Source organism: Pygocentrus nattereri, chromosome 2 (assembly GCF_015220715.1).
Source record: "Pygocentrus nattereri isolate fPygNat1 chromosome 2, fPygNat1.pri, whole genome shotgun sequence".
Classification (NCBI taxonomy): domain Eukaryota; kingdom Metazoa; phylum Chordata; class Actinopteri; order Characiformes; family Serrasalmidae; genus Pygocentrus; species Pygocentrus nattereri.
Window position 1 is genome coordinate 38,191,089 of NC_051212.1, and position 14,137 is coordinate 38,205,225.

Genomic DNA, 14,137 nt, shown 5'->3' on the forward strand with positions numbered 1-14,137 from the left:
ACATATGCGCAATGTGGCACTTAATAGTTAGTAAAGTAACTACTTATAAAGTGAGGATTTAGCAGTAAACACTGCTGTGTAGTGACAAAGTCACGATAAGTTCATAAAATGGATGAAAGCAACATTTAAGATTAATTTGATTAATTGCTGATATGACTATTCAATTACTCGACTACTAACATAGCTGACAATATCAGTCCTACAGAACTAAACTACTGAAGGCAGAAACTAGCTTGAAAAACAGTATCAAGAACCAGCAGCACTGTAAACAGTGTTAACAATAATTGAAGTTAATTTAAAAGCGTTTGCTTTTTGCACAAACATGCTATTACCTCACTCCAACTGTAAACCATACCCCTTTGTTTAGACCATTGTAGTGCAAATGGATGAGGTCCAGATTATACAGAGATTAGAGATTAAGGCGGAAAAAGACTGGGATTTTATATAATCTGTGAGTGTGTGAGAGCGGTGGTGTGTGCGTGGTAATTCAGGACTGGCTGAGAGCTCCGTCTGGTTCAAATGGTTATGTAACTGCGGTCATCTCTTGTCACCCACAGACTTGGCAAAAAAAGGATGCATACAGATGCATACAAATGCACAAAAACATGCATACATGCATCCTCTCTCAAACATACCCTTTACAATCCAGTTGACCTGACTGAACATGAAGCAACCATCTGTTCTTCAGAACTGACTGACCTCATGGTATAAGGACTTTGCCAAGCTGTAATCTGATAGAGATGTCTTCTAAAGAGGCTCTAGATTTATAACAACTGTTCAACATTCAAAGTCACTAGTATAAATCTAGTGTACAAACTAACTGAACATTACATAATATGCTCTGTTGCAGTACACTGCATACTGTACTGCATAATATGTTGGAAGTCTTACCAGTTATCACTGGCATAGATATAACCATATAGAAACATATGACCATATAGAACCATATATTACCATATAGAACCAACCATGTAGAAACAATAACTACATAATTATATCCTACTAAATAGGTTTTTGTTTGATATATGTCTGAAGCACAGAAAAATTAAATGTCAGTTTATAATCATGTAATCATTTAGAACAACCAGAAGCTTTTGCTGTGCTTTCTACATCAGATTCAGTGCACTGCCCTTAGCCAATCAGCAATGCAAAAAAATACTGGCTCAGGGTGCTGGAGAAAACACCCTTAACCATTTGAGCGGCCATTGCTAGGCAAAACAGACAAATTTCTTTACACTGACTGGCCATATTTTCTGCTATCTAAAGCTTCAGGTGCCAGGTTTTACACAAAGCTAATGTAACACATCTTGCAATTACAGTTGTGGCCCAAATGAATCAGAATCAGAATCAGAATCCTTTATTGATCCCAGAGGGGAATTGCAGTAAATGTTAAATCCATTTAACAAAACTCCGGTTGAAAAATGTACAGATAAGTGGGAGTCATTTATATTTAATCAGTTTTGGTGAGTATGTCTAAGGGAGGCTTATTGTATGCTACAGCATTTTCACACAGTCTAGTAAGTCTATTACTGTGATTTTTTTAATGTATTTTTTTTTATTATTCTAGCTTCATGATCTTTCAGCTCTGTGGCGAAATGTCTGGCATGGCTAGACGTCCTCATTTTGGTTATCTGATATCTGCAGTAGTATTTGTTAAATGTTGCACTGATTGTGTTTCTGAATAGTCTGGATGTGAAAAGCTTCGGCTGGTCTTGTGCTGTTTATCTCTAGGGTGATGTACTGGATGCCGATAATATGTACTGTCCAGCTGTTTTGTCATGTCTTCTTGTCGCATGCACCTTATATACCTGGCTTGTAACTTACTTTCACGCGAGTTTATCAGGCTGAAGGTCTTCCACAAGGGAGATATATTAGTATTAAACTGGCTTTTGTGTGCATCATTAGAATTAGAAAATTTGTAGGTAGTTTGACCAGAGGAGGATAGGTCCCCCCTTGTGAGCCTTGGTTCCTACCAAGGTTTCTCCTTCCGCTCCGAGGGAGTTTTTCCTTATCACTAAGGCCCCTGACTTACTCACCTGGGGGTTTTACATTCTTGTTAAAACTCTGTCTTTACTGGAATCCTGTGAAGCTGCTTTGTGACAACATCAGTTGTAAAAAGCACTATACAAATAAATTTGACTTGAATGGAGGAACATGCACAAAAAATAGCTGTGGAAATAATTAAGGTAACAATATGAGGAACATTAGTTTAATCGGCTAGGACAGCCCTCCAGGATGGAAAAACCACACTACACCACTGCATGTGACATGGGTAAAGTTTAGTAAATAATTTACTATTATGAGATTACTGCATACCCTGATTCATCACACTGCCCACTGAAACATTCCGTGGAGTTGAGTGATGTATACTGTGATAACGATTAGCAAAACAATAGATTGTGCGGTGCTTGTACATCGGCACTATCCAAAGAAAAAAAAAAAAAGCATCTACAAAAAAAGTAACTGTACAAGAGAAGACAGAGACTTTAATTTTTTGGTAAGAAGATAGAAGATAAGGTAAGAGGTAAGAAGATAGATTTTTTTCCAAGTGACTTTGGAGCACTTCTATCAGTAGATACATCATGAAATTCTCACACAACAAAGCACAGCTGCTGTGTTCTGATGTAGAAAGGCACAAACAGACAAAAATTTAAATACATTTAAATACACTTTTTGAACAGCATCAATCAGTGTGGCATCCTCACTATGACGCTGATATTGTTCTAAAGAGCTTTGCTGATCCAATACACAAGAGACATCTAGATACATTAGCCAGAATGACTAGAATTTACTTTACCAGAATAGTCAGATTTCATAATGGTCCGGAAAGCATGCGGATGCTGGTAGGTCAGAAACACTCAAGCTTTCGTCAAAATGCAATTCAGTGCAGGCAGAGACAGCACTAATAATTTCAACCTACTTATGATGACATCCAGCTTCCTTGTTTTCCGGAGCTGGTGAATGAAAGTATTGTATTAAGCTACTCAAGCAGCAAAGCAGATTACCCTGACGGCGTTAATCAGCCCACCTTGAGTGAAAGCGTGGAGTCTTGCCCTAATTACCACCTGAAAGGTTAAATATGCTCTAAAGTTCAATGTCATATCTCCAACTTTGTACCTAACAAAGAGATTCACACAGTATCAACAGCAAAAGCTGTGTTGCCAATATGCACATGGAAAAATCAAGAAAAGACTGGTGGAAAAGCTTGTATAGATGGAACTGGGCAGAAAGAAACTGAATAAAGTGCTGGTGCTGACAGGCAAAATGTCTTCAGAGTCTAAATGCAAATTACTTATCTCCAAGTAGAAATGTGCTTATGCACAAGCTGAGCCGAGCTGAGAGCATTCAGAAAGTGTGAAAGTGAGAGCAGATAGAAAGACAGAAGTGAAAGGATTAGAAATTCAGCTTAGATTCCTATTGGCAATGTCTAATTTCTCTCAGCAAGACCAGAGCTCCAGAGTAGTAACTGTTCACCCTGGCCTGTACCACAAACCATTTAAACTTGAATGAATCTCTGCACCCCACCGCCGTACTAGAGTCATCACTATCCTGACACAGACTGAACATGGTATTGATTTCAGACTTAGACGGCCAGAGCAGAGTGGTGATTGACCGTCTAGCTAACACAGTCGGAGCTGCAGTCCTCAGAAGCTCTGTGACAGTCATCATTTAACCTCTACCATTGGAAAACCGATATCAGCATAGATTTCTTCCATACGGAAACAAGAAATATAACGGATGCTGTCTAACAGGTTTCATAAGCTGATTTCACATAGATAAACATTCTCAAGAGTTACTAGCACAGCCAGGCCAAATTAAAGCCAGATGGTGCTATACATGGATAAATATAGCAACCTTCAGGCTTCTTTTCCCACCAATAAAACAGGACAGTAAATAATAAATAAATAGTACTCTAGTACATGAATTGAATTTTCTGTCTCAATAACCATTCAGGGTGATAAATCAATTTAAAGTAATGTTTAGCTTTTTCATTTGTCAGCACTGCATGAACATGCCTTGGTGTTTCTCGGAAGGAAAACAGTCCCACCCAACAACTGATCCTCTGCATGCTACAAGGAATCAACTCTGCCAGTTTTCCACATCTTCCTGTGAGAGGCTTTGGAAGAGGCTGGCGGAAAGAAGCCAGGGTTCAGCACCAACAGCAATCTAAATAACGCAGTCAGTCTCAAGACAGCAATGACATGCTTGTGTCTCATTTCTTCTTCTACCTTGCATATATCTGAGCTCAGTCTGGATTACAGCTATGGTTGTCACAATACTCAAATTTTGACACCCAGTGTTTACTGGATTGAACAGTAGTGCTGGAGGTATTGTATAAGTATTGTGATACATTACTCTTTAAATTCTTATGTTTCAAATGACTTGAAGTGAAGAACGGAAATCTCAAAAAATCTTCCAAAATAACCATACTTTTCCTAGAAACTGGGCAAAGAGAACAAGAAATAAGACACAGAGGAATACCAGATGGATGGCTTCACGAAGGAAGACAGATGGACCTCGCTGGTTTTTCTTTACCCCGGCTGAGGGCCAATGTGCACTCACCCTCACAGCTGAGCAAAGAGGAGTTGCTGACCAGAGGGAAAACCATGTTTAAGATAAGCCTCTGCACTGGCTCATGCATGGTCAAATTTTAACACTCTGACCACATTAAGGGCAATAAGATAGTATCTTGCAGTACAGTCCGGGCGTTCTAACTAATCACATGCAGAAAGAACACTGTTCTGTAATATAATGAACGCTCAATAAGAAAGATTTAAAAGCAAATGTTTCTGGGTTTAGACCAATGTGGATTACTCAGGCACAAAGGTTTTTAGATCATCCATTCACTGGGATGCGCCGATATGGGAACTGTGGGCCGACGCCGACAACTGACGTTCTTTGTGCACAAATCTGCCGACATCGGCACCCAAACGTCTAAAATTTACTACCTGGATTAGCATATCTGCAGTTTAAGTAAATATACCTAATACACTATATATAGGTATAAAAAGTGTACTGATACAATTCCAACATCATGCATCCTAATCTATTCACATTCAACCCACTGACTTAAGGTAGCATATATACAACCTTAAGAAAGTTGACAATTTAGCTCATCATAACGTATAAAACTAACTGATTTACTGACTTTAACCGAAGCACATTTAAAATACTAACTTAGACAATTTTCTCCTAAGCCTCCAGATGCAATGTAATATATGTAAAATAGAAGCTCATATCCCACTGTATGCCTGTTCCGGTATCAGAGTCCTATTATTCAGGTAACCCTGTGGAAAACACATGCATTTAAGCGGTTAAACCAGGTTTGGAGGTTTTGTACTGTAGTTTTCCAACAGTCTCTCACACTGAGCCAGACATAGGAGAAAACACAGTGATACAATATGAGCCATTATCTTTGTCAAATTAAAGAACATACAAGCACAGTTCAGCAAAAGTCATGGTTGTAGTGTATGGTCATCTTTAATTAGGTCACGAAACTTTCACAAAACTCTACTGTCTCAGTTAATGGCTGCTTAGTTTAGCCCTTTTCCTATGAAGCCATTTCACTTGTGGTCATTTGAACCGACCCATTTCTCCTGATGTACAAGAGCAGAGACATTATTTTATTCACATGTATTTCATTATTTTTATTCACATGTGGTCACACAGTACCACAGGCGCAGCTTGTTGTACTGGTGTGATATCTGTATGCAGAGTATGTTTAACCAGCACAGCTGCATATCTAGAATAACCTTATCTATGCTAGGCACAATAAATGAGGTATTAATGTAGGATATCACCTCACTCCCAGTTATGTTTACACAGCTATTGTGCTGTGTTGCATTAAGCTTTTTTTTTTTTTTAACTGTGGTAAAGAGTTTTTGACATCACAGACACATTTTATATACATTGTTTAAAAATTCCAGCACTGCTGTGTCTGAACCACTCATACCAGTGCAACACACACCAACATACTGCCACCAGTCAGTTTCACTGCAGTGCTGAGAAAGATCCACCACACAACTAAAGGCTGCTCTGTGGTGGTCTTGCGGGGGTCCTGAGCTTTGAAGAAGAGGGTAAAAGGGGGCAAACAAAAGATGCAGTGAAACAGATGGACTACAGTCTGTAAGGTGCACCTACATGCTAAGTGGATCTGATAAACTGTACAATGAGCGTAGATACAAGGTACAACATACTTTTTATGTTTTTTGAGTTCATTTTAAATTTGATGTTTTATTTATTTTATCAAGTTACATTATGTAGCTAGTTCATGGTTTCTTATCATACAATGCAGCAGTGAGAATAACAGGCTGAATGAATGCAGGCTGAGCTGAGCTGTGGAGAGTGGAGCAGATTTATTATTACTTACCATTTTTTGTGGTTTCTTACAGTGTATGAAAGACTGAACAAATAAAAATAAACAAAAATGAACAAAATTACAGACACAAATCAGGTTTCATTATGGCTGCTACTCCTGCTGCATGAGACATTCTTATTCTTTAAGAAATGTTAGCTGATTTGTTTACAGCCTGCAGGTTTAAATCATAATCTTGGCAACTGCACATTAAAATTGATAGCCGAGATATGCGCCATAAATTGTTTAGAATGGGTAGTGATCAACTCTGAGATCTTGCTAAAGCAGCTCAACCAGTTTGAGCGCTCAAAGCTACAAGGTCTTTTAAGAAACAACAAAAGAGTTTAAGCTTCATGAGAAATGCCAAACATTCACATGAAAGCTTACAGCAAAGTATGTGTCATGACAGAGGCAAGTTTACACAAGACTCTTCTTTCAGCTTTGTCTTTTCATGGAAGAGGTGGGGGACAGTGCGAGGAAGCACAGGCATGAATCCAGTCATGACAATGTACAAGGCAACAATTAACCTGAGAACGTTACCGAAACAAACGTGTGACATTAATTTTTAATTGCCTGTATTTGGCCATAAGATCAAGTATCTGCATGGACCACATAGTAGAGTTTGCTCATTCTGTATACATTCTGTTTTAAAGAGCTCAAATGTTACATTTAATACATCATATTCTTATTTTCATTTGAGGTTCAAGCAATAATTGTGTTATATGCTCTACACGAGCCCAGGGTGTATCCTGCCTTCCGCCCGATGACTGCTGGGATAGGCTCCAGCTGCCCCAGCGACCCAGAAAGATAACGCCAAGAAAATGTGTGTGTGTTCTACATGATCTGTGCATGTTTTATGTAAGCTGTGACCAATTGTGTTGTTTTATGTCCCAAACACAATAGCAATTTATTTTTATATGACCACTTTCTAATCTCTCTTTATCATTTAGAATTAAACAGGCTTTTTTGTTACTGTACAATTAAGACGACTATATGTAAATGAGCTCTTTTGTGATTGGATGACCTGTACTACGCCTCATTCCAAAAGCATATCAGGCTGAAATACTGTTTATAACTTCAATAGAAATAAGCAGAGCTAATCTGTTTTACATACAGGCTAATGTAAGCCTTGCCAAAAAGGTCAAATTACATGTTAATTTTTCCAAGTGATCATTAGTACATCTTTGACAGAACACACAATTCTGCACATTTAATAGCACAATTACTATTTATTTGCTGACACCACCCCCCAATATGTTCAGCAAACAAACAGAAACTCTGCACTAAATTCAAAACAGGCTGTTTTTGCAAATCAGCCCCTTACACAGGCCATATGGACTGGGGAGTGATGAGTAAACCATAAACCATTAACAAAGTTTTCCCTGATATGTCTGTTTAATACAACCAACAGATCCACCCACTATATACACATGAATACTATTATTATTGATTCAAGTTGACTGAAAGAACTTAATCATGTTGACTTAATATTTGCTTAATTCTTAAGGAAATTATATGGTAATGGTGTCATAGGGTAATTACGGTAAATATCAGTTACTGTAATAGTTATACTGGGTGTGGCATTGCTAAAGCAGAGTGGTGAGTGGAGGCGTAACCCCAAGGGAGATTTATGTTCTGAATGAGTGTTGGGCCAAACTGTGCCAAGGCCACTCTGTTGGCAATTCACAAAGACAACATGCATGTTTAGTAGCCCTACTGTGTGTGGAGAGGGAGCAGGGGGAGGGAGGGGGGGAGGGAGGGAGGGAGGGAGGGAGGGAGGGAGAGGGAGAGAGAGAGAATGAATATGGATACAGGCATAAAGCTTTGTTGTTGAATCGTATTAATAACTTAAGAAATAGATTTATCAAGAGAGGACAAAACATAAAGAACAGAGAGGGAGAAAGACGTGCTTGCTATGCACAAGCCTGAAGAGTATGCAGGCTGGAGGGTCTGTGGAAGGGGCCTGCATGTCCATGCAGACTACAGACGAGCAGATGAAGGCACAGTTATGCAGACAGTAAGTCAATGTGACTGCCTCTGGGAAAATCCATCAGCCGCAGACCTGAATAGCCATGAACTCTAAATCGTTATTGCTTCTTCCAGCCAGGGGACTGAAAGGTCTTCATTTATGCTGCCTTGTGATCTCACTATTCTCTCCATGTCATGGTCATTCTTAACAAACCGATTGTGCCAGAGCTTTTCAGAGCTTTCTCATTTGTCCAGCTTAGTCCAAACACTAATGTTAATGCTAAGCTAAGACAAAAACTACAGCCATTTTTTAGCAGGTCTAGATGAGGCCATAGATGTATCAGGCTTAGTAACATCAGATACAACAAAGGAGCTGCTAACTATCAAGTGTCATAAATTATGGAGTCAAACCACATGAATCTTAAAAGGTAGGCCTGCCACAACTGTCACATAATTGTCTGGTTTCTATTATCTAAGCCAACCATAATTATTTTCTACAGTTATTAGCTTTCACAATCAAATGCTTATGTTGCATACAACTGAAGATTAATTGGGTGTATTTTCATCAGTTGGGTTGAAGCAAATAGATCTATATAAAAGAAAATGCATTTATTGAGTCACACCATGAGACATACATCTTACAAACACAACAAAGGTTTTCTTCTAGTCTATCTTAAAAGGGCAGAGGACAGTAATGTATGTAAATAAATCAATGACTTTATTTCAGCTTGAGCTGTGACCGTTGTCAGTTAGTGTCTACTAAGTAATGATAGTAGCAAAGCAAGCATAAGATAGCTAACTTTGGACACATGAGGCTTGTAGTTTAATACAATGAACCAAAAAGGCAACTAAATTGTAAAACACAATTAGTTATATGGCAATTAATCATCAGCTTAAAATCTGGATTTTGTTTAAGTCAAGAGGTCAATAAAAAACATTTCCTATGCAATTTTCCTCTTTATCCAAGTATAATTTATTGCCAGAGACCTGATTTATAGGTTGCTTGACTGGCAGATTTCTGCTCTAAACAAGCCGTCGCCAATCAGTGAATATCATATTGATTTTGCTCATCTGTGCTGTAATTTTATGATATAAATAACATGAGGCAGGTAAATTCACTGTATTTGGATGCATCTATGATCTATACCAGGAAGTCAAAGCATAATTATGCATAACTCATTCCCTTTTACTTTTAATGTAGCACTTTTATTGATTCATGTCACTTAAATAGATAACAATTTAAAAAGCTAGTTTGGCCTGCTAAAGAACAAATAATGGTATTCATATTGGGACTCTGGCCAATAGAAATGCCTAGAAATTTGCTAATGTACAGTGTAAGCATCGGGTAAAAAAGAAATAAAAAATGAATAAAACTCTCTCTCTCAAAAAAAAAAAAAAACAAACAAAAAAAAACCAACCTGCCAAACAATGAGAATTGGCTATAAAAAGGGGATTGGTGCATCCTTGAGGTTTAGTATATTAAGTTCATGTCTTCAGTTTTAAATTGAAGCGGTGAGACTAATGAGACTAACGGAAATGCATGTCCCACCAACTGCACACTGCAAACTGCATGTCTACCATCATAAAGTCATCATAAAGTTTCCATGCTGAGTTTAAGTAATCTGAAATTGACTTGTTTATATGGTTTCTCTCATTGTTTGACTGTTATCTATAAAAATGAACAAAGGTATGTTGCATAGTGTTCTTTTAAATGCCCCATAGACAAAATGCTCAAATATACACAGTTTGGGTCGGATATGTTTCTGAACACTCAACAAACACTGGTCAGATTGTTAGTAAAAATAGCAAAAAAGGTGGAAAGTATTACATAAGAGAGGGCCCATTTTTAACAGTACTGCCAAGTTGGCTGCTGTACTGTAGGCTCCAATAAAGGATCCATTCTGCAACCTTGCATCCAACAGCGCTGTGCAGTCTGGAGGAGCCAGTCGCCGCCGTTGTTGTTGTCTCCTGTGAATCCTGAGTGAGGTTAATTACAGTGTGACCCAGAAAGGTGAACTACATCACGGGGTCCCTATATATCACAGTTGGACACTAGAGCAGATCACTCAGTGCCTTTAAAATCATCCTTGCCGAAAGCTACTACATGCAAGTTATTGTTATATACACTGCCTGATGTCTGAGACGTTGTTTTCAAATAGTTTTGAGACAATATATTTTTTTACAAACACATTGCTGGCGGAAAAGTACATGCAGGCCATTGTATGGCAAAATAATATGGAAAAAAACACAACTGATTTTTTTTTGTTTCAGATTTACCACCATTTTGTCCTTATCAACATTATATTTAAAACACATGTAGGTCCACTGGTCTTTTCGTAAAGTAAATAAAAAAATTTTTGCACTGACAAATTTCTTTAGAATGAACCATATGATATATGATATATTTCATATTGCAAATGACTGAATAATAGGTGTATTTCCAGTTTTATCTGTAGTTTAAATTATGTTTATAGCCTCTCAATAATTGGTTTTTCATGACACATGCAGGTCCTCCATGTTCTAGAAGTGCAGATGCTTCTGACAGACTGAGAACAGTGCATCATGAAAACTTATCACAATATCTTCCCATTGCTGTTTCATTTGTTATCTGATTACCTCCTACTTGAGCTACATCAATTGGACTATAGCAAGAAATGCAGTAAACTGTGAAGAAGCAGGTTCAGCATTGCGCTGGGACACGCTGATGATCTGTAGGGACAAGACTAGAGCACATGTAGAGCAGAGGGACTCAATCATGCTTGTTCAAAGATAAACAAGTAACACAGTCTGTAGAGGGCGAAACGTGAACAAACGTGGCTTTCACCATGCAAGCATGTATCTAACTCCAGCCCCACACGTGGCCCTCTGCTCGGCACACTAACACCACTCTTCCCCACTGCTTGTTTATAAGGAGGAAATCATTAAATTGTTGTGCTCCACGCTCTCCTGCACGTCAACTCTAATTATAGGTCCTCACTGCTGCTTATGGTGAGGAGTCATGGGAGACCATCACTTGCGCCAAGAGGCCTTATCATAACAAAACGGAAAAACATATTACACATCAGGACCAATTTTCTAAAGGTGATGTACAAAACAGTTGTTACAGCTGCCTTGATCAGTGGTAGCAGTTTAGTCTGGGGGCATTCACAGTCAGTGAATGCCCCCAGCACTCTTCTACTTCTACTATTTCACTCTTCTACTATCTTCTTCTATTTACTCTTCTAGTGCAGAATTAGAGTTACCGTGTGGAATTCACACTGAGCGTTCATTAGTCTTACAATAGTCAACTTGCAAAAAAACACACCACCCTGAACAAAACAGCAGTGCGGATTTTATGTGATTTGTAAAAGCATTTGAAATGACTGCCATCAGTGTTCGTGTAATCATACATTAAACTTAGTCAAGAAATGTTCACAGCAAAACGTCCAGTGCTGAATTTACTCCTCATGTGCTGAAATTCTTTCTATGTTGTCAAATTAACTAGTGCATTGCTCCTTACTGTCCATGAAAAATGTAGATGATTTCATCACTGCAGGAGTTACTTCAGCAGTATAGGTGCAACCTCAAACACTGCAGGAATTACTTCGGTATTACCCTAACCTAACACGGAAGGGACTTCAACAGTATGTATACTACGTGAAACAATGTAGGAATTATTTCAGCAGTTTAGGAGTTCTCACCTATATAGGTGCTCCCAACACTGTAGGGGTTACCTCAGATGTGTATGTGCTACTTCAGCACTGCGGGGGTTGTCAGCACTGTAGGATTTAATGCACTACTGCACAAATTACATCAGCAGTGTAGGTGCTACATCAACACGGTATAAGTTACTTCACCACTGTAAAGAGTTACCTCCACAGTGTAGGAGTTACTTCACCACTGTAAGAGTTACCTCCACAGTGTAGGAGTTACTTCACCACTGTAAGAGTTACTTCAGCACTGCAAGATTTGTCTACGCAGCATAAGGTGTCAATAGTGCCATTTCAACACTAGGAGTTGCCTTAGCAGTGTAGGTGCTAACACTGCTTTTATCCCTGTTTTCTGAGCCACAAAAGTAAGAGGTCTGTGTTTACTTCAAATGTGAACGAGTGCCAGTAGATAAGATTTTAGTAGCTTTGCTCCCTCTTATCTCCGAGTAAAGGCCAGCAGCACTGTCAGTCAGGCTGGGCTACAAATGAACTCGCACTGACACAAACCCCCCACGCCCATGTTATCTCACTCACAAGCAGACCGAAAAGTCTGCAAACTGAAAAGATCCGTGAATGTGTGGCTCATTCATGAAGTAGAAACCCAGCACTAAAACTGCGGGAATTTAAGCACGTCTCGGTCGTGTGTCGTTCGTGCGCGTGCTGTGGGCGGGGCGAACAGTTTGTACCACTCATAAACAACAAGAACAGCCAATCACAATTAAGGCTAATAAATAGCCTAGGATTTTGTTAGATTGTTGGTTTTGTGAAATATCTGTAAAATGTGTGGTTTCAATCAACCAGACCATCTTTTTTCCCGGTTTTGCTGCTCCGCTCAGAGTGATTTGTGTCGTAAGTAAATACAGTCATTTTACCAGCTGCAACATGCAGCCGTGCAGCTCAACGCTGCTCTTTTTAATGGTGACTAATGCAGTCCGGTCTAACAGCCACTCACACAGGTCACCATTACAGTCTGTCGGGTCCTTGTTTATCCACATATGTAATCACATCATCACTACAAACGGGGATTCAAAATCCCCTTGTCTGTCTGTCTGTCTGTCCCTCATGGCGTTGCTGCAAATCCCAGCCAAACAGAGCCCAAACCTACCTGCTCCTTTCGCTTCTGCCAGCGGCCACACGGGCTCTCCTCCAGGATCTCGCTCTCGTCCTCGCTCTCCTCCTCTTTTCCTCCGGACTCCGATATCCTCTCCGGGACCGACATGGTCATTTTATCCGTGCGTGGTGATTTTTCTTCACCGTTACTGCTCCCCTTCAAAGCCGTGCGGCTACGAAAAAAACCGATGAGCCCACTGCTAGCTAGGTTAGCTACTTTAAGATTATGCTACTGTAAGGTCTGTGCTGTCGAGCATGAGTGATAAATGACAGAAACGTCGCCGGAAATAATGCAAATTCCCCTCACACACAGCTCATGCAGCTTAACTGGTTAGACGACAGTCCGGTTCGTAGTAGAAAAAATCTCGAGCTGTCCTCTTGCGAAACTGCAGCTTGCCTGCCGTCTTCGAGCAGAGCAGAGAGAGAGAGAAACAGCTACTGACTCGTGCGCTGCAGCCTCACAGCCCGCCAGATGGGACGTGTGGGACGTGTGTGAACTGTTCAGAAGGAGATAAACCCCCCAACACCGCGACCCTCCTAACAGCCTACGAGCATCTCCTATACGTGTGGCTCTTCAGACCGTGTGTGGAGCCAGCGCGCTCTGAAATTTCCTTTTTTTTTCAAGGCCTTACCGTAAACCACACACTACTGGCGCAGCCTCAGTCCAAGCTGGAGAGCTGAAGCTCTGCGTGGCCAGCTTGTCTCTCTACAAGACTAATACCGTAGACGTAGGATTTTTATAGTGGTTTAGCAGTAGCTGCACGTGTGGTCTTCCCTATTATTCACTTTGGTATTCTTGTGGTCACAGGTCCAGTGATCGAGCTACTACTACCCAGTTAGCAAAATTTGTCTGGCTCACACTTGTGGGCCGCATCACTGGTTTGTTTGGGCCCAGTACACGGCTGGGTTCTCAACCCAGATCTGGTCCACACAATGTAAAGTTAGTAGAACTGAAGGATATGGCCCAAATCTGGTCCCGACTACATTGTTAGACCACAATATCCACACCAGAATT

The 14,137-nt window shown here is 39.9% G+C and overlaps 1 protein-coding gene across 1 annotated transcript in view; it reads right to left on the reverse strand.

Annotated features, from left to right (window-relative positions):
* nrbp2a (nuclear receptor binding protein 2a) overlaps nucleotides 1-13,769 on the reverse strand; it is a 38,474-nt gene extending 24,705 nt beyond the window's left edge. Inside the window, exon 1 of the mRNA XM_017686023.2 lies at nucleotides 13,118-13,769. Within this exon, the coding sequence (XP_017541512.1) occupies nucleotides 13,118-13,237 (120 nt within the window). The 5' untranslated portion in view covers nucleotides 13,238-13,769. The remainder of the gene's footprint in view (nucleotides 1-13,117) is intronic.
* Nucleotides 13,770-14,137: the final 368 nt, after the last annotated feature.